Source organism: Rattus norvegicus, chromosome 1 (genome assembly GCF_021556685.1).
Source record: "Rattus norvegicus strain SHRSP/BbbUtx chromosome 1, alternate assembly SHRSP_T2T, whole genome shotgun sequence".
Taxonomy (NCBI): Eukaryota; Metazoa; Chordata; class Mammalia; order Rodentia; family Muridae; genus Rattus; species Rattus norvegicus.
The window spans coordinates 2,662,923-2,687,804 of NC_141534.1; the positions used below are offsets into that span (position 1 = coordinate 2,662,923).

General features: G+C 44.2%; 1 protein-coding gene across 2 annotated transcripts; it reads left to right on the forward strand.

The window, feature by feature from the left end:
* Positions 1 to 77: 77 nt before the first annotated feature.
* On the forward strand, positions 78 to 21,806 carry LOC120098765 (histocompatibility antigen 60b-like). 2 transcript variants are annotated; one of them, XM_087604435.1, is made up of 5 exons: positions 78 to 430; positions 13,648 to 13,896; positions 14,334 to 14,600; positions 15,233 to 15,415; positions 16,850 to 21,806. In XM_087604435.1, exons 1-4 carry the CDS (start codon positions 337 to 339, stop codon positions 15,385 to 15,387), a joined length of 765 nt encoding a protein of 254 aa, XP_087460561.1. In that variant the 5' UTR covers positions 78 to 336; the 3' UTR covers positions 15,388 to 15,415; positions 16,850 to 21,806. The 2 variants fall into 2 exon arrangements, 1 of the variants encoding a protein (XP_087460561.1); XR_015648919.1 differs by lacking the exon at positions 13,648 to 13,896.
* Positions 21,807 to 24,882: the final 3,076 nt, after the last annotated feature.

Sequence of the window (24,882 nt, forward strand, 5' to 3'; positions counted from 1 at the left end):
GACTCAGGAGGTCACATGCTAGTTCGCACAAGCCATGCGCAGCTGTGCTCCTTCGTGACCCCACCCTACAAAGCGCTGAGACTTGAGATAAGCACTGGCCCACATCTCAGTCTGCTGGGCACAGGGACCAGCCTGCAGGGCTGCAGCTAGGCTGTGAAAAGATCTGGAGAGAGGGAAACAAGAAACCTGTTTTGAAGGACTAAGGACGAAGGAGGGAGGAGAAGGAATTGTCTTGAACACATAGCCAAGTTTCAAAACTTTCTCTGGTCCGGGCCATCAGCAGGAAGTGATCAAGTCTTTCCCTCCCTTGGGCCACCAGCATCTAGAGGAGGAGCTATGAGGCTGGCTGCTGCTGCTGCTGCCAAAGTCCTTTCCTGCTACTTGTCCCTGCAGTGCCTGCTGTCTGTCTGTCTGTGTTCAGGGATAGAAGGTGAGTTCCGGGGATCCCTTGGAGGGAGAGGGGTGATAGGAGGGCTGCAGCGATGGGGAGGAGGGGGGAACACAGTTTGTCAGTGTTCAAGGCTACCCTGTGAATTTCCAAAGCCTAGAGTGGGGGTTGGGGAGCACAGCTGCCTCTGTCTTGAGCTAGCCAGTGAGTGACTTCCTGGAACAGGAACCTGAGGGGAATCCTGCAACACAGTGTGGGAGGACAGGACCTCCTTAGCCAGAGCCTCTTTCCAGAAGAATCTAGGACCCAAGTTCCTTCCTGTCCTCACCCCACCCCTCCCCCTCTCTACCAAGACTGTCTCTCCCCTCAGGAGTTCTCTGGCCCTTTTGCTTTTGAGCTTCTCAGTGTGGTTTGCTAGATCCCAGCACAGGCAACCAGCAGCTGCTCCCCATATTCTCACCCGACTGTCCCACTCAGACAGGACTGTAGGCCCTGCCTTCACTGGGCGACAGCACAGTTAAATGGTGCTTAGTGGGGCATAAGGACGCTTCTGCCCCTGCCCCTGGACCTGTCTAGACTCCTTCCACTTGGTGAAGAGAATGGTGTCTGTTTAGACAGAAGTCAGTTTTTCTGGAAAAGGCAGGTCAGGAATACTTCCAAATTGGCAAGCATATTATATGTGTCTCTGTATCAGATACTCAGTCGATGACTAGGAGGCCAGATTTTATTTCCTTTTTTTAAAGATTAACATATGTTTTACTTTCATAACACTGATGATGGCCTCCAGTTCCCAAACACTTATTAGACAAGAATACATGTCCATTTGTGCAACTTAATTTATATTATATGTAAAATAGTGTTATCAGTTTTAAAATTTTAGTTAATCTTGTTTATACTCCAGATTTTATCCTGCTCCTGGTCCACCCTCTGACTGTTCTTTGTCCCACATCCTCCCCTGTCTTTGGCACCCAGCCCAGGAAGAGGTCCCCACCTCCCATCCTTCACCCAACAATACCTCCTCACTTCCTGGGGCCTCTTGTCTCTTGTCTGAACCCAGACCCAGAAGTTCTCTGCTGTATATGTGTTGTGAGCCTCATGTCACCCTATGTACACTGCCTGTTTGGTGGCCCAGTATCTGGGAGATCTCGCAGGTCCAGGTTAATAGAGACTGCTGGTCCTCCTACAGGGTTGCCCTTTTCCTTAGCTTCTTCCAGCTTTTCCCTAGTTCGACCACAAGGGGTCAGCAGCTTCCATCTATTGGATGGGTGTAAATATCTGCATCTGACTCTTTCAGCTGCTTGTTGGGAGTTTCAGCAGGCAGTCATGATAGGCGCCTTTTTTTCCAGCCTCAGTAATAGTGTCAGGCCTTGGGGCCTCCCCTTGAGCTGGATCCTAATGTGGGCCTGTCACTGGACCTCCTTTTCCTTGCTCTTCTCCATTTTTTCCCTTCAGTTTTTTTTTTTTTTTTTGGAGAGAAAAATTATGAATGTTCTGTGCCTGGCAATTTTTGGATTTAATGTTTTCTGCGCCCAATGTATCCATCTCTTCTGTGGTATTGCCCCTCATGAGAATCTCCCTTCCATTGCTTGAATTCTGTGGGTGAAGCTACCTCTGTTCACATTCCTAAATTTTTCACTCACAGAATTCCTTCAGGTTTTGTTTTCTGTATTGTTATATTTCCATGTTTGAGTCTTGAACAGTTTTATTTGTTTCCTCCAACCATTTGTGTTTTCTTGATTTTCTTTAAGGAATTTGTCTATGTCCACCTTAAGGACCACTGTCATCCTCAAAGGGTTGATTTTCAGGGCTTTGTCTTGTGCTTTCACTGTGAACTGTGCTGGGATGTTCAGCACCTGGTGTGGTGCAGTAGCTGGGCTCTCATGGAGACCGACGGATTGCACTGGCTCTCAGTGATCATGTTGTTGCCCTGGCATCTGGGTGTGGGATAATTAATTATAGGAGGAGGTGCTGAAGTCTGGACTTTTTTTTCCAGTGGGTGTTTTGTTCCTAGGTTTCTCTTTTCTCTCTGGATTTTTGGAGAGTATGATGCTTGTGTATTGTCTGTTTCCCTGGTCTGCTCAGCTGGTGTGTTCACAATGGATGATTACTGGTATTGGAGGTGGGATAGTGGATGGAGCTGAAGAAAAAAGGGTTGGAAGAGAATGTCTTTTTTGATCCCTTGGGGATAGGGTGAGAGAGGAAAGGGAGGTCACAGCTGGTGTCCAACCACAGAGGTTGAAATGAGAGTGTGGGATTGGATGTCAGGAGCAAAGGAGAAAGGTAGGTCCACCTTCACCCTACTTCTTGCCCCAGGAAAAGTGATCTTTATGTTAGCAGGGTCATGGGCACTGATGGAGCTGGGGGTTGTAAATAAACAACTAATAGGGTGAGGTAGTCAGCCGGGATCAACGGTGGGATCAACTGGAGATGAGAGCCGGTGGTTGGGAAACGGAGAGCTGCCAATGATGTTCTAAAGAAAGAGCCAGGGAGGAGACCAGGGTATTGGACATAGGGTACACACAGGGGAGAGAAATCTGCAGGTAAGTTCCATACCTCGCTTTTGGCAGGTGTGGCCTGTCAATGTTGTTTTCACAAAGAGGCTTTGTCCAAAGGTAGGATCTTAGTTAGTCATCAGGAAGAAATTGTAAATATTCAAAATTGATGAACTTCACTTTGGGTAAACAAGCACCGTTTTTGTTTATTGCTTCCATTTTGTCATTGATGTCCTCTAAAGATTTGGGTCCCTTTGGTGAGTTGTGGTTGCTTTCCTACACTCAGAGCAGTTTTGATGACCTTAAATTGAGGTTGAACTGTTAGTATTTCCTGTGCTAGTGACCTCTGCCTTTCAGGCTGTAAATGTCCTCACTGTAAATGTCTCCTGTAAATGTTCTCATTATAGATGTCTCCTATTGATGTACTGACTGGGACTTGATAGGTCCATGTCTTCAGGTTTTACTGCTGTGAACAGACACCCTGACCATGGCAGGTCTCATAAAGGACAACATTTAGGTGGGGCTGGCTTGCATGTTCAGATGTCCAGTTCACTATCATCAAGGTGGGAACTTGGCAGCAACTAGGTAAACTTGATGCAGACAGGGCAGAGAGTTCTACATCTTCATCTGAAGGCTGCTAGTGGATGATTCAATTGCAGTCAGCTAGGAATATAGTATTAAGTCGCACACCTACAGTGACAAACCTACTCCAGCCAGACTACACCTTATAGTGCCCAAACATTTACACATCATCACATTCTACTCCCTGGCCCCCATAGCCTTGTTCAAGCATATGAGTCTAAGGGAGCCACACCTAAACATGGCATAATGCAAAATACATTTAGTCCAACTTCCAGCATCCCCATAGTCTATAGCGGTCTCAACCATGTTAAAAGTCCAAAGTTAAAAGTCTGTTCTGAGATTCATCCAATCACTTAGCTGTAATTCCCAAAGCAAGACAGGAGACCAGCTGGGCAAATTCCAAACTCTGTATCTCCATGTCTGATGTCACAGCAGTCTTAGATATCTGACTCCTTCTTCACCTTTTTTGACTGCAACGATCCTCTTTCTCCTGGGTTTGTTCCACTACTGGTTAGCAGCTTCCCCCAGCAGACAGTCCATGGCTCTGCATCTCAAATTCCTCGGGGTCTCCAAGGCAACTTCAACAGCTTCTTGTTTCAATGTCTGGGATCCACACATGATCCTCTGGGCTCCTCCAAAAGGCTGGCATCACTTCCCCAGCTAGGCCCTCTAGAGCACTCTAAGCTCAGGCTGATGCCCTCACTGCCACTGCTGTTTTTCTTGGTGATAGTTCTATAGTACTGACATCACCAATGCATTGTGGTCTTCCTCTACAAGTAGGCTTCACCAATAGCCTCTCACAGGCTCTCTTTATGGTGCGAAGCTTCAACTACTTTTCATGACCCTGTTATTCCTGTGTTATAAACTGCAGCTGAGGCTCTACCTTCCCCAGTGTCCTTCCATGGCCTCTCCCAGTGCCAAACCTCATATGCTCGGCATGACCCCTTCATGCTTTCAAAACCAGTACCACCTGGATGACTTTTACACATTGCCAAGTCCAGCTGCAGCACGAAGTGCAAGCTTGGCTATGTCTGGAAACAGCTTCTTTGTACTCCCAGAAAGCACTTTCCACAAGAGTTCAACTCAGTGATGCTGGTCTCTCCTTAATCACCACTAATTTCTTAGCTCCAGCTAATCAGCATCAATTGTCCCAGTGGTCTCTGTTTCCTCTTGACTGTAAAGTCAGAGCCACATGGGCAAAGTTGCTGAGTTATGCTGCTTGCAGAGGCTCAAACATGGCCCTCTTATTCTTACTGCATTATCATTAACTTCCTCTTTTTCAAATTCTTCATTGTCTATGCTTCCTTGTCCTGGGTCTGGCTCTGTACATTGACCTGGAACTCAGATCTGCATGCCTGTCTCCTGGGATAAAGGGGTGTACCACTGCTGGGTAGGACCTTGCTCCAAAATCTCATTCCCTTAATGTATCTCCTAGAACACAGTAATTGATTGGCTCTATGTCACATCCTGGTGCCCCATTAATACTCTAATCCTATATTTTATATTTTTTATAATTTTTCTGAGCTTGCTACACTTGTTCAAAATGTTATGCATGAGAATAAACCAGAGAACAAATTCTTTGCTGGGACTGAGACTTCCTTTGTCAATGCAATCATATAAATCTCTTTCCTTAGCCTAACATACACTTTTCAGATAAGGGCAAAAGGCAGCCACATTCTCTGGGCCACACACTGAAATTCTTCTCCTTTGAAACCACTTGAGCCAGGTCTGCACAGTTCAAATTACTCTCAGCAAGAAAGTCTTCCGTATTCCTACTAGGATGGCCCATTAAGCCCCATTTAAAACTTTCCACTGCTTTCCAAATCCTAAGACCCCAAATACCCATCCTTCCAAACAATAGCATGGTCAGTTCTATCCCAGCAGTACCCCACTTCCTGTGTGATCTTCTGTCTTAGTTAGGGTTTTACTGCTCTGTACACACACCATGACCATCGCAAGTCTTATAGCAGGCAACATTTAATTGGGGCTGGCTTATACGTTCAGAGATTCAGTCCATTATCACCAAAGTGAGAGCATGGCAGCATCTAGCCAGTCATAGTACAGGCAGAGCTAGGAATTTTGCATCTTCATCTGAAGGCGGCTAATGGAAGACTCACCTCTAAGCAGAGAGGACTAGGGTATTAAAGTCCACACCCACAGTGACACACCTATTCCAATAAGGCCACACCTCCTGATAGTGCCAATTGCTGGCCCAAGCATATGAAAACCACCACAGCCAAAATCACAAGGTACCACAGACAACCAGAGTCCACCAGGTATCCAGCTCACATGACGTAGCACAATCTTTATTCAAATTGAAGCTCGGACCTTCCAACCCCTCTAATGCAGTGGATGGGTGTCTGAGGTCCATAGTTGTTGAAGCCTTGCCTTTTTTTATCATAATTACAGTAGGGTGCTTTCCATCTAAGCAGTTACATGATTGGTTAACCTTTGAAAATTGTAATGCAGTAAGGCTGATTTGTAATGCTAAGCATATGGCTTATTTCCATTGCTCCTGCTCTCCTGATGCCCAGGAGGGAAGACAGAATGATGTTGGTAATGGGTTCTTGGTTAAATTTCTTCGAGGGTCATGGGTGAGGTGGGTGAGAACATCTTTTCCTGAATAGTAAGTCACCAATTGAACCAGAACCCAAAACTCAGAGGAAGCCTTTTGTGTTTCTGTGTGAATGCATGAAGTTAGGCCAGTAGAGCAGGCCTGCCAGACATCTGGCAGGACTAAGAAGTACCCATTACTTTATCTCAGGGAATAGTCCGGTTACAGTGGTTGTGGGAGTATTCTCCTGGTGTTTCTCGGAATACACATAGCCCTAGCACTGTAACTGATCCAGGTAGGTTGTGTCTGTTGCCATCTGCAGTGGCTTGCTTTTGTGTATTAAGAGACTGAAGCATTGAGAGAAATGCCTTCATATTAAGAGGGTTTAACATTAGGCAGAGCCAATAATCACGAGTGAGGTCATTATGGCTAACATTCAAACCTCATATGTGAGTTCCAATAGGGGAAGGGGACTAGGTCCTTGCTAGTCTGAAGGTTCTGTGTCTGGACCTCAGAGTGTGCAATCCTGTTGGGTATTCAGGTAGACCCTATGGTGATGGTGAGGTCACATTTGTGGTGTGGCTTAGTGTGGGGACAATGCTAGTTTTGGTCCCAATGGTCTAGGAGGAACAATGGTTCTCTGACAAGACACATGGAAAATAGGTCCCCTGGTCCTAAAAGTGAGTTAAAATGGGTCCTTAGCACCCAGGTGTTTTCTTGTCCCTATGCCATAGCTGCTTTCCTGATTGGGTGAATTTTATAAAGATGGGATTACATTATGTTGTTTATGATATTGTGGGATGAACAAGTTTCTTACCAGGCCAAATCCATCCATAAGTGAACTTTGGGATGGTTGTCCTGTCTAGTTACCTGAATAAAATTGTTCTTGACTGGATTTGCCCACCAACTATCCCCCATACTCACGCACTACCATGATCCACAATAGGAATAGGGAGCACCTCCCCATTGAGGTCTCCAATTCTTGATTCCATTTTTATGGCGTGGACAAACATAAAATTAATGTTTCTTTAGGTGGGCACTAGGCCAGGTACCCACTAAAAGTCATGGAGGTCAAAGATGGGGTAGTGATACCAGGTGCCTCTGGGGGCCACCCTATGTACCTGCTGAAGGATGTTTCCCGTGGTGGCATTTTAGATGATTCAAGTCAGGTTATAAGGCTGGTGAGGGTTGTAAGAGGAGGAGCAGTGATTGGTTAAAAGCAAGGCTATTAGAACTCTAAGATTTGCAGTTCGGTTTCAAGGGATTGTCTTTGTGCTTGAAGACCTGCTATCTGCCTGTGATGTCCTCTGGGTCTGAAGAAAGATTTGTGAGGCAATAGTGGATGTGGAGAATTGAGGTGGCAATTCTGTCTGCCTTAAGTGTGGTGGGTATAATCAGCACAAATCTGTAAGGTCCTTTACGGGAGGGTTCAAGACTCAGGTTCTGATGTCTATTGAAGAGCACCCAGTTGCCTGTAATTCATTATGAGCAGTAGGTGGAAGAGCAGCCTGAGAGATGGCTCTCACTTAATGCCAGATTTCCTTCGGGATATAAGCTGGGGCACTGAGCGAGTCAAATATATGTATATAAGTGACTTCAGCTAATACATCTGATTTGAGCTGAGGAATCATGGGGGGCAGGGAGGTTTCTCCCATACATACCTTGCAGTCAGTCCCAAGATATAGGGTGTGTTCCTGACTGTATGGATCATGGATGACGGAGAGCCATCAAGTCCCTGCCAGTCTCCATTGTTAATTTGGAAAGGGTGTCCTTCAGTGTTCTACTCATCCTTTATAACTGTTTTGAACTTTGTGGCCTAAACGTACAAGCTACTTCCTGTGTTACCTAAGCAATGAATGATGCAGTAAATATTAAAACTGATGTATGTATGCAGACATGGATGTGTGCTTGCTGTTCACCACCCACCCAAGTGTTTTGCATTCAAAAATGAATCTCTCTCTCTCTCTCTCTCTCTCTCTCTCTCTCTCTCTCTCTCTCTCTCTCTCTCTCTGTCTCTCCCCCCCCCCATACACACACACACAAACTTATTTTTAATATGTCTTGGCCAGCTAAATGACAGGGCCACTCCCAAACCTCCACATGGCTAACACACTTCCCTCAGATATTCCTAAATTAGCATTTACTAAGTCTATATTTCACCTTTCCTGTCCTGGTTTCATCTGGGCAGCCCTCCCATGGAGCCTTTTTCCCTTGACAACAACATTTCGGCAGTCTCATCTTCCTCCACCTTCACGGTGTGGTCCATCCTACACCCCTCTCCTGGAGGACTTGTCCCTTCTCTCTCTCCTGCATTTCTTGCCGAGAAATCCTAAAAGTCCTGCCTCTGTTACCCTGCTGATCCCTTCACTAATGGCAGCTTTATTTCCCAATGAGAGCCTACTGATGTCAGGCTTCCTTTAGCCTAAATGTGTGACACTGCAAACAGGGTTTGATCAACATAATTAGCCAAGAACACAGGCCACTAAAGGCGAAGCCAGGGCCATTATCAGAGCTCCACATTGAAGGCACACCAGACCTAGGAAGGATATCTTCCAATACATTTTGATCACTGTTTTGCCATTTCTTGTGTGGGAAGAAAGGCCTCAGTCCATTCTGAGAAAGTATCTACAGGTACTAATGTTTGCCTGTATCCATTCCCAGTCCTCATGTAGGGCCTTGTTGAAGATAGTGGGCAAATTCTTAATCACTGGGTAGCCAGGTCCACAAAAGTTGTCCATTGAATCCTTCATCAAGATCATGCATGCTATTTAAAATAAATAGCAGCTTGCTTTTAGGTGCTGGGGGTAGACTGAAGAAAGCATCCTTCTGGGCTTTCTGTGGCATTGGATATTGTTTAACCTGAGGTGGGGTGGACCCTGGTTTAAATTCTATCCTAATAGGGGCTCAGTGTCCTGCTTGTCCCATTTCCCCAGTCCCTGACTGGGAACTGTGACAGCCATGTGGAGACTCCTTCTCAAGTAGGCTTTAGTTTTGTGTGTTTACAGTCATCTACTAAAGATAATGTGAGGCCTGTATTGGTGGTCCATCTTGACCTGTGAAGGTATCCTAATCTGGGTAGAACTTGATTTGGGCCTGGATAATGTATGGCAAGTCACTTCCTAGTTGGGGTAGGGGAATCCAGGCATGACTAGGATAAGGTGGGATACCCATCTCATCCCGAGGTCTACTATACTTTGAATAGTCTGTGTATATTGATTTGATGCCTGTGGCCTCCTGTATCCATGACTCTTTGCTTGTTGGTTTTCCATAACCCGTTGAGGGGACTGAATGTGGGCTTCCTGTATCTACTTGAAACTTGATGGGTTACCCCTCCACTTTAATGGTTACTCAAGATTCAGGGAGGTGGTTCAAGCACTGTCTCTCCTAATTGCTCAAATCTTCTAATTCCACCAATTTGGTTTGACCCACTTCTGGCATTTTTGGGGAAGGGGATTTGTTTGGGGCAATCCTTGATCCAATGCCCTATCTTCTTACACGAGGCATGTTGGTTCTTTGGAGTCGGGGCTTGTCCCTTGTTGATAATCTCTTACCATTGTTTATTGCTAGGTGTAGCAACTGCTGTTGTTTTTCCTCCTCAGTGCCAACTGTGGCTTTCAGCAAGATTTTGGCCGTGTTCTGTGTTTGTTGGGCATTGGAGTAGGCCTGTTTGTCTTTGAGACTCTGAGTTATTGTACAGTTTCTCTAAGACTGCTAACAGTTCCTGTACAGACTTTTCCTTCATCCTATCTTCTTTGTGTACATTATGATTTATGTCTGGTGCTACTTGATTGATGGAAGCCATCATCACTGCTGATGTGTTCTCTGTTGACTCTGTGTTCACTGATGTGTAGATCTGGAATGCTGCCATAATTCTCTCTAGGAAGGCTGCAGGGGACTCCCTATCTTCTTGTCTAACATCACCTATTCAAGCCAATGTAGTGGAATGACCAGCAACTGCTAGGAGACACACCCCATCCTTGGAGTCTGAGGATAGATCTGTAGTTTTCCCTTACCTTCAGCAATGGTGAAGTAAGTCCAGGTTGTGCCTGGCCAAAGGAAAAGATGTGTCAATTATCAATGGATTAGTTTTCACCTGGAACTATTTCCTGAGACTCACTGGTAATTCTTTCCCTCTTTTCTGTGGTGAAGAGAATCTGTCTCAGATGCTGACAATCATCCCATGTAGATTGGTGGGTAAAGATTACCATATCCAGCAGTTCTGTAAGGGCCCTGGCCTCTCTGAAAATTTCAGGTGCTGATCTTCCTAATATACAGATAACTAGTAGAGAAAGGCCTTATTGTAAGGATCAGTTTACTCTGATCATGTGGGGTCCCTGTGGCCCTAAGGGGGAGGGAGGGTCTCAGTGGTGTCTGGTGTCTTGTGACTAGCATGTTCGATAGCAACCTGCCCCTGTGTGCAGCAGTACTGGTTGTAGGGTTGTGGGTCCAGTCACTAGTACTGGTAGAGGGGAGAAGAGGAGAGAAGCAAATCTGCATCCTCACTATCCTGCAAAACAAGGTAGAGTGGTACAGTTGGTTTAGTTTTCTGTCTTTTCTTCCTAAGCACTAGGATGTGTTTCTGTCAGGTGCATGGGTCGGTGGTATATGAGTTCTTGGCAGGTGGTGATGTAGGGGACTTGTTCTGAGTGGCTGGTCCAACTATAGATGACATCCTTGACTTTCTTAACATATGGGGTCCTGGGTTCCTTCATGTGGCCAGTCAACATGGAATGCTGGTAATTCCCAACCTGCAAATAGTGTTTAGTCTGTCCATCGTACCTTCTAACCCTAATTCTAAAGTCCTTAAACCTGTCCAGGAAAAACATTGCAGGGAGGCAGAACATCTGGGTCTGTCCCATCCTTCTAACCTTGAACACAAGAAAATAAATCAGAAACAATGCAAATAGCCAAAGAACACAGAGGTATGAATGCCAATTAGTATACAATAGTAAAAGCAAAGTTAGATGATGATGAAGTGGGTACAACCTGAAATGTCTATCTAAAGAAATTAGGGGATCCAATTTCTTGCTAATGGGTCTAGGAAGTCTCTCAGTGCTGCTGAATCTCAGTAAAGGGGTATCAAGCAATATTCTCTAGTCCCCTGTGGCCGTGCTAACTCACCTGTTTACAGATTTGCTGGAGAGAAAATAGCCAGATAGTCAGAGAAACAATATCCAGAGAATAGTTCCCAACTAGTCTTTGATTTACAGGTCGGAGACCCTGTGTAGGGGGTCATGGAAGTATCAAGCGTGTCCCCAGATGCTATGCCCAGAACACAAGGTTCCCATAGACCACCAGAGTTCACCATGAATTCAACTCACATGCGGAAGCAAAGAGTCTTTATTCAAGCTTGAGCTTGTACCCTCCAATCTCTCCAATATAGTGCATGGGTGTGGGAGTTCCCAAGCTGGGGAAGCCTTGCCTTTTTATCACAGTTACAGCAGTGTAGATGCTTTCCAGTTTTGGGATTTGTTACCATTTGAAAATTGTAGCTTGGAGCATTCCAATGGGCTATTAATGATTTTACCTTGCTATGAGCAATTGTGAGTAACTTAAGTAATCAATTTCAAAACCTCTAGAACACTAGGTTTTCCTCTTAGGAGCCGATTGTCTGTTACCAAGGGTAAAGTGTCTGTTCTTAGGAAAGTCACTGCTGTTGAAATGTTAGGCTGGGCCCTTCAGATCTCTGTTCTTTCCTTCTCCACCCTCATTTGCAGCACTGGGTTCTCTCTTCTTGGTGGAACCTGGTGTCATCTTTAAGCACAAATCCCTTTTCAAGGCTCGAGAGAGTTTCCCCCAATCACTGTCCTCGACTTCCATCTTCCTCCAAGGAGAAGTTATCTGAAGCTGCCAGTGTTGCTTTAGTTGGACCGTCTTCATGGTCCATTGCCTCTTCTTCAGCCACACGCAGTCCATCTATGGACCCAGCTCCTAAACGCAGTCTTTCTTAGAGAAAACTTGTGCTTCTTCTTATCTTATCTACTTTAATGTGGGGGCCTTATTCGCTTTTTGTTCACAAACAAAGTGAGAGTTCTGGGGCTGCAGAGGGTTCATTTTCACGTCCATCAATCTTTTTAATGAAGTGACAAAGAACCTCAGGCAATCAAAAGGGATGAACTCAAAAGTTCAGGTGTAGGAGTTGAAAGAAAATGTGAAGATGAGAATTAAACACAGAAGGGGAAGCAGTGGGGAGAAGCAGAGTGAAAGGTGGTTGAGCCTGTGTATATCCAGCAGGCAAGGCAGGGCTTAGAGAGAGTATGTTCTGATACCTCCTTTTATATTTTATGATGAATAAGTATACTGCATTATGGATAAACGCTCCTTTAAGAAGTCCCTTTAGTAGACTGGTTCTCAGTTTCATGTGGTAGATTTGGCTCAGTGTTAAACCATGCATGGGAACATGTGTACAGATGCCTCTTGCTACTGCTTGCCACTCTTCACTCTGCTTAGTACAAATGCTTCACATTGTACTGTATGTCTTCTCTTGCTGCTGAAAGACCACAGACCATAAGTGTTCTGAGATATGAGAACTGGCTTGTGTGCTGATGTCCTTGTGCAGGTTATAGCCTGTCTTAGAATTTTATTGATATGATAATATGACCACAGCAACTCTTATAAAGGGAAGCATTCATGTTGGTCTGGCTAATGGTTCAGAGGTTTGGGTGAATGTCATCATGGCTGGAAGCATGGAAATGCACAGCAGACAGGGTTCTAAAAATGTAGCTGAGATTTCTATATCCTGACTGGCAGGCAGCACGAAAAGAATGAAACACACTTTCTCCAACAAGGCCACCTCCTAATAGTGCTGCTCTCTATGAGCCTATGGCGGCCATCTTCTTTTAAACCACTAAATTCCATGTCCTGGCGTTCAAAGGTGTTTTTAGCCATGTCATAATGTGGAAATAGATTCAGTCCAACTTTAACAGTCCCCAAAGTCTCCAACACTCTCAAACTTATCGAAAAGTGAAAAGTTAAAAGTCTCCTCTGAGATTCATGCAATCTCTTTACTGTAGTCCTATGTAAACTAGAAATAGAAAAACAAATCACATACTTCCAGTAAACAGTGGAAGATATACAATTCTACTACATTTTCTCTCAATAGCCAAATGCATATCTCTTAAAGTTGTGATTTAACTAGAGAGGATCCTATTTATCCAGTGCCCAGATTAGGATCACCAGGATTGGCACTAGGTAATATGACCATAGCCAGCAGCTTCCCATATGTGTCAAATTGCAGTTTTCTCCAGAAAACTTCTCTGGCACACTTAGGACTCAAGGCAAATTTGCCATGCGTCCTTGGGATATCTTCCCTTCTATAAAGGGTGTTCTCTCATCAGCAAGAGTAGAAGTGCCAGTTGCATAGATGGTATTTTCTACCTACATACTTAGAAAAAGACACTTGAGAAAAAGTCACTTCAAGTGTTTGCCAGGTAGGTCCTCCTGGTAACATTGTGTGCATCTGAGGGCTCCTGGTAACCTAGGAGGGTTTTACCAGACTAAAGCAGTGAAGGTAGCCCAAGGCTAAGGATCTAGTTGTCCCCACCAGTATATCCATAGAGTGCTGAGTTCACAGAACATGACTCCTATGTACTCTTCCCTGTTTGTAACTCACCTACACATTTTTCTCACAGATACATGCTATATCCGTTTCAACTTCACTGTCAAGGATCTTTCTTTACACTGCTATGAAGGACAGTGTTCAGTGAACGGAAAACCTTTCCTTCAGTATAAAGACAACAAGGCCAAGCCTTTGGGTAATCTGGGAATGGAGGTCAATGCCACCAAAGCTTGGGAAGATTTGACCGAAACCATAAAAGGCCTTTTAGAAGAGCTGAATAAAAATCTACATAACATGAAATCATGGCCAGTCAAGACCAAGGGTAAGACCAGGACATGAAGCAAAGACAGAGGCTATCAACAAGAAACAGGAAGAACATGCTGGGTGGTGGTGGAATGCCCTGTTAATCCCAGAACCCAGGAGGCAGAGCCAGGCAGATCTCTGAAATCCAGGTCAGGCTAGTCTACAGAGAAGGTTCCAGGACAGACGGGGATACACTGAGAAACCATGACTTGAAAAGAAAAGAAAAAGAAAAAGAAAGAAACAAGAGAAGCAAGCAGGTGCAGAGAGAAGGTTATACATGTATTTATATAAAAAAAAACCTGAATATTGATTGAACCTGGAAGTACAGGGCTCCTGAGCTGTAAGAAATGGCAACCCATGGAGGAAAGAAAAGAATGTGTAGGGGAAGACTTGTCAAGTCAGAGGGTGATGACTCTGTAACGTTTGGGAAATGATGGTGTTGTGTGCCATTTTCAGGTAATCATATCCTAGAAGGCACCCTGGTACTCCAATATGAACAAGGAAGACTCAGTGATAGCTTCTGGACCTTCACCATTGATAGACAACATTCCTTCCACTTTTATCCAACAAACAAGTTATGGGACCCACCTCAACATAAAGCCAACAGTATCATAAGGGAATTTGAGAATAGCATTGATCTTGAAGACCATCTCTCTATGTTCTCCATGGGAGATTTCAATAACTGTCACAATATGTTCTTAAAACTCTGGAAGGACGTGCCAAGTAAGTTATTAAGCAGATTATCATGAGGAAATATCCACAGCGTGGGAAAGGCATGGAGTTCTGCGGAAAAGTCTGATGACTTTCTGTGTGGATGCCAGTATGTGTACATAATGGGAAAATTTGGTAGACTTAGGCAATGTTTTTCTGGTGGTCTCCTTCTCTGGAGATCCCTGGTGATCACAAGGGTTCCTCTTTCCCATCTCATTTCTCACCGTTTCTCATTCCCTATTAACCAATGCCATGACATTAAATGGACTCTCCTGGACCAACAGTCTGTATGCATCACTCTAAACATTCAGGCTTTTCCCATCGTCTGTTATAGCTGCCCTTTGCATCAGTCCAAGCATCACGTTTGAAGGTGTCACTGTTTTCGTCTGGCACAATTAAGCACCACCAGTTGTGTCAACCACAGTAAATATGTCACATTGCTTGATGGTTCAGTAGACATTCTCTTTCTTTGATAGTAAAACAAACTCTAAGGACCTCTTACACACACGTCCTAGTCATCTTTCTATCCAGGGTATGGAAAATAGTTGTCGCACAGGAGTTCCTTGGACCTCCTAGAGAGGGAAGTTGCAGATGGAGGTGTGGTTTTAATCTTCATGCATATGTTTTCTGATTTCTTTTAACAGGATCAACAATAACAGCCCAGGATATAGCCCAGCTTACATCTGCCAACACCACTTCAACTACAGTGAATGGTACCTCTTCTGTACCTGACAGTCAGCATTTAAAGGCAAACTGGAGTCTGTTTCTATTATTGATATTAATTCGTTTTATCATCTAGTTGGCCAAGAGATGGTACAAAAATACGGGTAAGGAACATACTAGGTCCTCACTCTTTTTCTTGGTCATATTTGTCGGGTAACAACATAGAAAAGGTGTCCCAGTGGTTTCGTCAATGTCACTCTCCATCACAGTGGATCTCTGTCTACTAGAATGAAATCTCAGCTTAGTCTTCAGACCCTACTCCACAGTAGTGTTGGAGATGAAAATTGTTGGGTACAGGAGGCTCTCAGGGTCAGCATAACTCTGCAGTCAGAAGAGAATGAAACATGAAAGTCCTCCTGAGTGGACAGAGAACCCGAGAACCAAAGATCCATATAAGATCAAGAAAAACTGAAATGAGGTGTTCCCTCCTCAAAATCAAAAGAGGTTCCCCTAAGACTGTGATTAAAGTCTGTTTTTCTTCTGAGCATGATGTGCTCCAACACAATAATTCTTATACCTAGGGCCAAGTCTGTACATTAGTAGCACCCAGCTAATTAAGGGATAACAAAGTGATCAGAATGAGCAGACTATTCAAGGAGTTGGTATTGGGGGACCAACCTGTAATTCCACCACTCAAGAGGCCAAGGTATAAGGATCACCAAGTTCAAGATAAGCCTAGGCTGCATAGTCAATCCTTGTCAAAAGAACAAAGAAAAGAAAATCCATTCATTTATCTTGCTCACTCTACTGAGCCACAATTCCTTGCATGTGGAATTAAGATTTCAAGGTCCCTGTCCTCTGAAGTTGAAGTCACCTGTGTCCATGCAGGTAACATGAACCAAGTGCTCACTGCTGTCATTGTTAGATTTGCCAAATATTGTCTAGAGTCAAAATAGAGGCCTGTGATGAAAAAGCAAATGGTCTAACTATTTTAATATGAACTCAAAATGTTTACTATATGCACAGGCTGGTAAAACATTTACATCTAATATCAGGTCCCTCAGATACTTCAGCCAATATAATTATTTTGAATAACTTTTATTCCACAAAAAACTTAAATCCACCTGTATATTTGGTTCGACCTACAATTCCAGTAGCTGGAAGGCTGAGGCAGGAGGGTTGCTGGAAGAATTCAAGCCTGTTGTGGACTATATACTAAGCTGAAGGCCAGCCTAGGCAATAAAGTGAAGCCTTGGCCCACCCCCAAAAGATGAAAGCTAAAAGCCCAGAAAAGACAGAAACACTGGTATAATTTTCTAGCCTTTCATGTAGGCTGATTTATTCATGTTTACTAAATTATTTTAATATTTTTATTCACAATCATTGTTTCAGTACACTTACAACTCCAGCAGCAACTGCGGTCTTAGCATATCAGAGGTTAGAATGGCAGAAAGGTCTAGAAGGAAAGAGGAAAGAGAAAAGGATTGGTCCACTGACTCTGGTCTGTGGTGTGGGCGAGTGTCTGAGAGAGGAAGGAGAGTGGGTGCTGCAGCTGATGCCCAGGAGCTCACTGTAATCCACACCTGCTTTTGTCATAGGTGCTCCCTGCTGCTCCTCTTCCTCTGCAGTCTGATCTGCATCACCAGCTGTCGGGTGACACTTGAACATTGCCAGTGACTTCTTCAGCAAAGGAAGCAAACATATTTCTGATGGCATCTCTGAAATCTGACCTGTTGACTTCGGACCAAACTGGTGGGATCCCAGGAGACTGATGGCTGTCAGAGCCTCATGCATGAGGGCATCAGGGTGCACTAGGCTGTTGCCATTGGGGCCTTCCTCTTGCTCTAATCCTTTTCCTTTCTCACTCTTGCCTTATCATTGTGGAGATAAAGCTGGGTCTGCCTCTAAATTACACATCACTTTCCAAAACAGGGCTTGCCCTAAGTGACTCCATTTTACAAGCTGCAGGTGGCTGTCTCCTAAGTGCCATGCAGACAATGGAGGGCATGAAACTTCACTTTATACAGAGACACATTTCAGCCCAGGGCCATCGATGACTCAGAGAGTGAAATTACCATAATCTCAAAAGTAAGAATAAGTCACCTGTACACTTATCAAAATGAGTTGGAAGCAGTGAGAATCACATGTACATATCAAATTATATCAGAGAACCAACTCAAGGATTTATCTCACCCTCACCTAGACCCTAGAAGAAGCCACCTAACTCGCAATAGTTATGTCACCACAAACTTGCCCCCTGGCTGTCTGTGTGTCAGGGAACCTGCAGGCAGAGAACTCCTGGCCATCTTAAGCCCTCATCTCCGTCCACACTGCTAATGTCTCCTCCTTGAATCACTGTCTGACAGCTCATCTGCTGCTCATGCTAATGTGGGTCTGCATCTCACCTGCTGGATCCTCAGTCCTGCACCTCACCTGTGCAGTTCACTCAGTGCTGAGGCTTGGTGCAGCCCTGCAGCCCTGCAGCTCTCCATGAGCTTCCTTCGCAGCTCCTCTAACCTCCTGCATTCAATCTGTCTGTGTGTCTGTAATCCCTCTGTCTCTGGCTCCAGTCTGAGCTCTTTAAACTCCAATGGCAACTCGTTCACTCTTCTGCAGCCATTCTGTGATCTAAGGCCATGAGATAACTCTGTTGTGTTCAATGTGTGATCTGAGAGTTTGTATTAGTAATTACGACTGGAGACAGAGAGCCCAGGATGGCCAGGAGCCAGTTGTCAAAGGTAATCAGGACTACTTGTTAATTACAGGCTGTGAATTGGATGGAGGTTGTAAGTTAAGGCATATAGATTTTCCTGGCATAGCTCACTGATTTGGGATTTCATACTTCATAGTAAAATAACCCAGTGAGTAAATAGTCCATTAGCAAAGAAATTAGAAATACATTGTTTTTCAAATGAATGCAGTACCTGATTATAGAAAATTCAGCTTCCCTACCAAACCCTGGTCAACAGAGACTAAACTTGCTCCATTGACCCAATGCCTGCCTCACAGCCCAGTGAAACTTCACACTCTTCAGTGTGACATCTGAATCACCATATTTGTTAGGAAGGGGAGAGGCTTACATCTGTCTCCCAAGAGGAGTGCGTTAGCAAAATAAATAACGAAGCAGAAATAGAAGTGAGCAAACCTCAGCTCACGCATCTATGATTATTAATGTATACGACGAATATAGAAGTATACCATACTACGAATTCATACTGTTCGAAAGAAAACTAAGAGAAATATGAGTGTTGGTGAGAAAGATGAGTAACAGACTACGTAATAGACAAATCCTCAGACGGTGCTGCCTCTGATGCAGCATCATCGATCTACAGAGCCCGAATAAACATGTGACAGTAACAGTCCTAGACCAATTGTCACTATCTTGACAGTAGCATATGGGACCATAGCAAAGGCATAGATATGTTACATTCAGCAACTGAAAATTATACATACGTTTCAGTGAGGAATGAGGGACAAAGAGACAACTCAGTCATACAGCGCTCATGCTTTTTGAGAATCTGAGTTCCCTCCCCAGAATACGTGAACACTGTCGTGATACATGCTTGCAATCTCAGCATAGAGGACAGAGGGAAAGAGAGAGAGAAAGTGGGACAGAGGGGGTAGGGGGTCGATTATTGCATCTCTGGGGCTTCGTCATCAGAAGGAATAGTTAAATGGGTGAGTTTGGTGAGTTCCAGTACACACTGCCTCAAGACACCGTGGGCATGGCGTCCTGAGTAGTGACAGCAAAAGGTAATGTGTAGTACCCACATGTACTAGTATATGAACAAACATACACACAGGAAAAGATACACACTATGGACCAAAACACAGCTGATGACTTCCTGAGATGCATTACTTGGGAGATGGAATGGGGCTTTTTAAAACTAGTCACGAGATGTTACCTGTTCTTGGTTTCTGGGCCATTTCATATTTGTATTATAATAGATAAAAGGGGCCCTGCTTGTGTCTTCTTAGATGACAAGGGTCGTGACACCATTGTTCAACCACTGTCCCAAGGTGCCGGAGGTGGTAGGATTCACCCTCTAATCATAGGAGGTATCATGAGAAACTTAGACTCCAAGCACTAGACCCTGATTATTAAAAGAGGATATTTTGATTTTATTTTTGACAGAGGAACTCTTTGAATCTGCATTGCTGCCCTGAAAGATGAGCAGATTATATTGTGGACAAATGATGCAGACCACTTTCTCTTGGAAGGGCTTTATTGCTGAGGATAGGACATTAAGAGCCCTGTGTGGGAATGCTGAGCTCTTATCGGCTCCTAAGACTATACAACTTATGACATCAACCAACAATTTGGAGAGGGAAAGGACTGTTGTTGCCTGAGTTGAAGGTCAGACTGTAACATCACTCAGAGGTCAAGTGGTCCTCGGTGCTTACTGTAGGTGTTGGTGTAGATGGCAGTGATGGCTCATCCTGCTACAGCACTAACTCCATCACAGTGACTTCTAATCTAGACCATAGACATCATACTGGAGGGTTCAGTGAGACCAGCCAAAGTCACCAAAGAGTTAAAACCAGAAATAGGCTGTGAGCAGGAATAAGTAATTGTAGCCCACAGTGTTTAAAGGGGGAACTACCCTTTTGTGGTTTCAGCATAGGCAGGAGGTATGACCATTGTGACTGAGGAGGAGAAATCCTAGAAATGCAGAAATAAGGGGTTCATAACTTGACATAAAGACCTCAGATTATTGTTGGAAAATAGAGTCAGGGGGTGTTTTATGTATGTTGTACCAAACTTTCACTGAAATAATGAACACGAGTCTCCACGATGCTCCCAGGAACTAGCTGGTTGAGCCTTTGCAGGTTGAGTCCTATTAACTCTTCAGATGAACCCTCAGTGACAGGCCTTGTAACAACTACAGTTGGAGAGACGAGCAGGACCTGTTAGGACTGTTTCAGACATCACCCATGGCTTCCTTTGTGACCTGTGGAACAAATTTAAGATAAACTTAATGCACTGGTTTAATGACTGGAGATTATCCTAAAATCGTGGAGTCAGAGTTTGAGCTGTGCTTATCCTATTGTTCCGTGGCAGTCTTGAGTAGCTGTCCAGTCATATACAAAAACACAAGAGTCTCTTCCCTTAGGGAGAGCTGAGTGTGGAGAAAAATCTTCTGTACAGACATCATGGGTGTTGACAGACATAGAGATGGGAATAATTTACAATTAAATGACGACTAGTTGCTGCAAAAGGGTTGATACAGAGTTTGGAATAATTCAAGATCATAGATGAGAATTAATTAGAACGTGAGGGAGTTGGAACTTCAGTTCTCCCAGTTGAACCAGGTACTCTTGAGAATCCTGGTTGTAGCTGGTAGATTTATAATTTTATATTATTCCTGTCTGTACTCTGCTGGGATTTTAAGACCATGTAGATGCCAACAGCTTTCTTTTGTTGCTGGCAGTTTCTCTTTGAAGGTTATTTTCAGGGGTGTTGGAGACATTTAGGGGCCCTTTCTCTTTAGTTTCTTATATTCATCATTTTCTGGACAAGGATATTTCTAAGTGAATCTGGGACTCTGGGGTCTCCATATCCTCTCTGAAGCTGTCATATTGTTTTAGAGCTACCCCACTGTCCTCGATGCTAGGACATGGCCAACCTGGAGGTGAAGGTGAAAAATCTTTGCCCTCAGCCCAGCCCTTTCATTCTCATTGCTTTAGCCCTCTAGTGGTAGCCATTGCAATCTCAGAAAGACAGTTACACCAGACTTGCAGAACAAATAGTGGTTTTAATCTGTTTCATAGCTTCATGTGTGACCAGTTCACAGCCAAGGATACATATGAATATCACCAAATTAAATTCAGGGATTTCCTTAAAACATCAGGAGGGAGTTTTGCAAATATATTTTAGGAACTTGATTGTGTGGTCCTCAAGCATGAATTAGAAGATCACTTTGTATCATAACATCAAAAGGTTAGATACTTCAGATGAATACATATCGTAAAAACACATATTAAATCAATCTTAACTCTGAGAAGACTCCATTGTTAGGAAGTTAAAGTTGTGACCCACTCAGTTATCTTAGTAAACCAAACATGTAATGAAAAAGCTGTTTTAGAAACCCATACCACTTTACATTGAGTGTCCTAAGCCTTGTGACATACAAAAACGTCTGCATTTTCAACATCTCTTACCCATCGTGTAGAGTGAAAAGAACTTTTTGTATGAATCCCTCTTCCCATGAGCTTATTCTCGCCATCAGAAATGCATTTCTTTGCTTGCATCTGTTTATGGGCTGCTTCCTTCCTTTGTTAAATCCAGATGTACTTCAGGTGTCTTGTTTTCCTGGAAGGTATAAAACCATGAAACAGCAAACATCATGTTTTGTCTTTTACAAAATGGAATTAGATCCACATTATTATCAAGTGTTACACTGTTACTTGTTAATGTGCTTTTTACTATCTGGCTTTAATAACCATGTGACATTCTTTGTTAAATGCTGATATCTCCTTTTGCTTAACAAATTTAAAATAATTCAGGATGTTAGATTTGCTTGTATTTCATGAATTAAAGGAAATTTGAACTAAGTTTGCATATTGCATTTTCTTGTTTGCTTATCCATCAATTTATGTTAAGCCTTTGAGGGAAGGATGCTGTCACGTAAAGATAACCACTTAGCATATATCTGAAGGTGTAGAACAGATACATTGAATGGAAGATGCAGGCAGCACCTGGATCAGGCCACAGAATGAAACAAGAAGCATTGCTTATGGGAACAGGAGTTCCCAGAAAGATGCTCACCCACGAAATGTAACTGACTGGGTAGATCCTCAAGATGTGAGATGCTGGAATGCCACAGGTCCTAAGACATATTGTCTTGGTCCATGTTTAGCTTGCTTAGGATCCACTTACTGCCTGTCTCAGAATGTGAGCTAGCGTTCTTGTGACTATTAGACATGTCCTTCCAGACATATTCACGATGAGCATAAACCCTGCTTTCTTTAATGGAGACAGACAGAGCACAATGATGACAGTGACTCCACCTGGACTGTGGTAACACTAACCACTGGGGAAATTGCCCAGGCCTCACACACTGCCAGGACTCTGCTCCACTTGAAAACACTTTTGGGTTAATTGCTCTGCCTTGTCAAACTGATGTCAATTTCCCAAGTTCAGTAATAAAAATACATCTCAGATGTGGATCTGACAGCTCAAGGCCACTGCCCTGATGACAGCTGAAGGCTTACCATTGCTGCCCGGCCGTCAAGACCACAGGAACCTAGGGATATTGTCTAGGTAATGAAAAAGTCTATGCTATTTTAACTGATATAGAGACCATTTAGATGACACCTCCTCCTATAATTCATCCCCAGATCTCTGATGATATTGACTGACCACCCTAAGCACACACCGGTCACTCTCCCCCACTCACTCCTTTCCCTCACCCACAGTCAGAATACACGGCCAGTGTTCCAAACCCCTCCACACTCCACCATTAACTCTCTTGTTGGGGGTTGGTCTGGTGTTGCGTTTACAAATCCTAAATTCTGAACCGCAAGATCTGGTTGTTTCCAGTGAGAGAATTCTCACATACACTATCTTTTGCTGTGTAAACCTTGCTATCCAACATCCTGAACTCCCCTACCTGTCCATTCCTATGGGTGGGAATTCTCCTCCTTTCCCTGGGATCTCTCCCCCTCTCCCTGATCCTCTCCCCCTTTCCCTGGTCTTTGAACTCCCCTTCCCCAAGTGCCAGGACCATGAGCCTCAAATCAACTAAAAAATGCTCCAGCAACTTGCCAGCCCCAGATGTTCCTTCAGAATCTCCATTCTAGACACCTCCAAAGCAACCAGCCCCAGAACGTCCAACATCACAAACCACTACAGTGCTGCCTGCGCTGCCCTTCACCTGATTTTACAGATAAGAAACAGGTGCACAAAGCTGAAAGATTACATGTCCTGCAACCAGGTGGGGCCTAACTTTCCTCTGAACCTGCTAATGAAGTGGTCAGTATACTCAGACCCCTCCCTCCATCCTCATCTGCACTCCTTTCATGGACTCTGCTCTGTATGCTGGGACAGATTTAGCTCTCAGTGACTCTACCCCCAGACCCATGTTGGGACCGATTGTGAACATCTGGCCTAGAAGAACCTCTCAGAAGTTTTCTTTTAGGATATAAGATGGGGAACAGAGAGACACAACTGAGTCAGAGTGGGAGGAATAGCTGAGGGGTCAGGTAGGCTCCAGGGCTACCTGAAAGGAGACTGCAGAACAGAGGAGCTGTTCAGCAGAGGAGAGACATGCTGTCAGAGGAACAGGTGGAGGACTCAGTAATAGACATTGAGAGAGGAAGAAGGGGAGACAGGAACTACCTTACTGCTTACATCCCAATGACTCCTTAATCACATACTTAAGACGACTAGTTGGGGAATTTAAATCTCACACACACAGACATACACACACACACACACACACACACACACACATGGGGGCGGGGAGAGAGAGAGACAGAGACAGAGACAGAGAGACACAGAGAGACACACACAGAGACAGAGACAGAGACAGAGAGACAGAGAGAGTAATATAGCCAGGCAGGAGTGTTCCAGGCCTTTACTCCCAGCACTTGAGAGGCAGAAACTCTGGCCTTAAACTCTGTGAGTTTAAGGTCAGCATGGTCTACACAGCAAGTTCCAGGGCAACCAGGGCTACTCAGAGAAACCCTGTTTGAAAAACTAAAATCCACAACACAGGACTCAAAAAATTATACTAATGTATGTGCAGGTGTACGTGCGTGTATGTACATGAGTGTATGTACATATGTGTGGAAGCCAGAGGACAACCTTGGATATGGTTTTTGAACACTCCTGCTAGTCCACATTTGAAGGGATTGTACTTAGGTTGGATATTCACCGAAGCAGATTCTTCAGAGGAATTTAAAATCCCCACTTTCATGTCCCTTCATCACACTGAGGAGAGAGACTATTCATTGAGCAGCTTCTGGGTACCAGATCAGCCAGCTGATCTCACTTCAGCTTCCCCATCAATTGTGAGTTTTGGTCTCCTTGTCTCCCCAAGTCACTGATGAAAACCCAGGGCTAGCCACAGTGTAACTTAGGAGGGCTAAGCCTTGCTTGTTGGTGCCATCTGGTGTTGGAAAAGAATTAGCAGTGCTTCTGTAAGACCCAAAAGTGATTTCTGAAGGCACACAGTGAATGACTGTTAAGTAAAAAATTGGGTTTGATTGTGTGTGTGTGTGTGTGTGTGTGTGTGTGTGTGTGTGTGTGTGTGTGTGTGTGTGTGTGTTTCTGTGTTGGGCTCTTCTTTCCCTTCTTAAGGTCAATGTCACCGAAGTGTGGTTTACAGGCAATAACACGTTTACGTTAAGCACTCCTTGTTGGCTGAGGAAGTTCTCCTTTCATTGAACAACTTTGTTGGAGCTCAACTGATTGGAGATGCTTTTCTGTGTTTTTAATTTCTCTATCTGGGGGCTGGAGAGATAGCTCAGCAGCTGAGGGAATATTGATTTTACAGAGGACCTGAGTTCAATTCCCAGCATCCACGCTGGGTGGCCCACAACTGCCTATTGGCCCCTGATGTGTATTCTCTGTCAGAGTGAGATGCAGGACCATCAGGATTGTAACCATGTTGGAAAGGGAAAATGT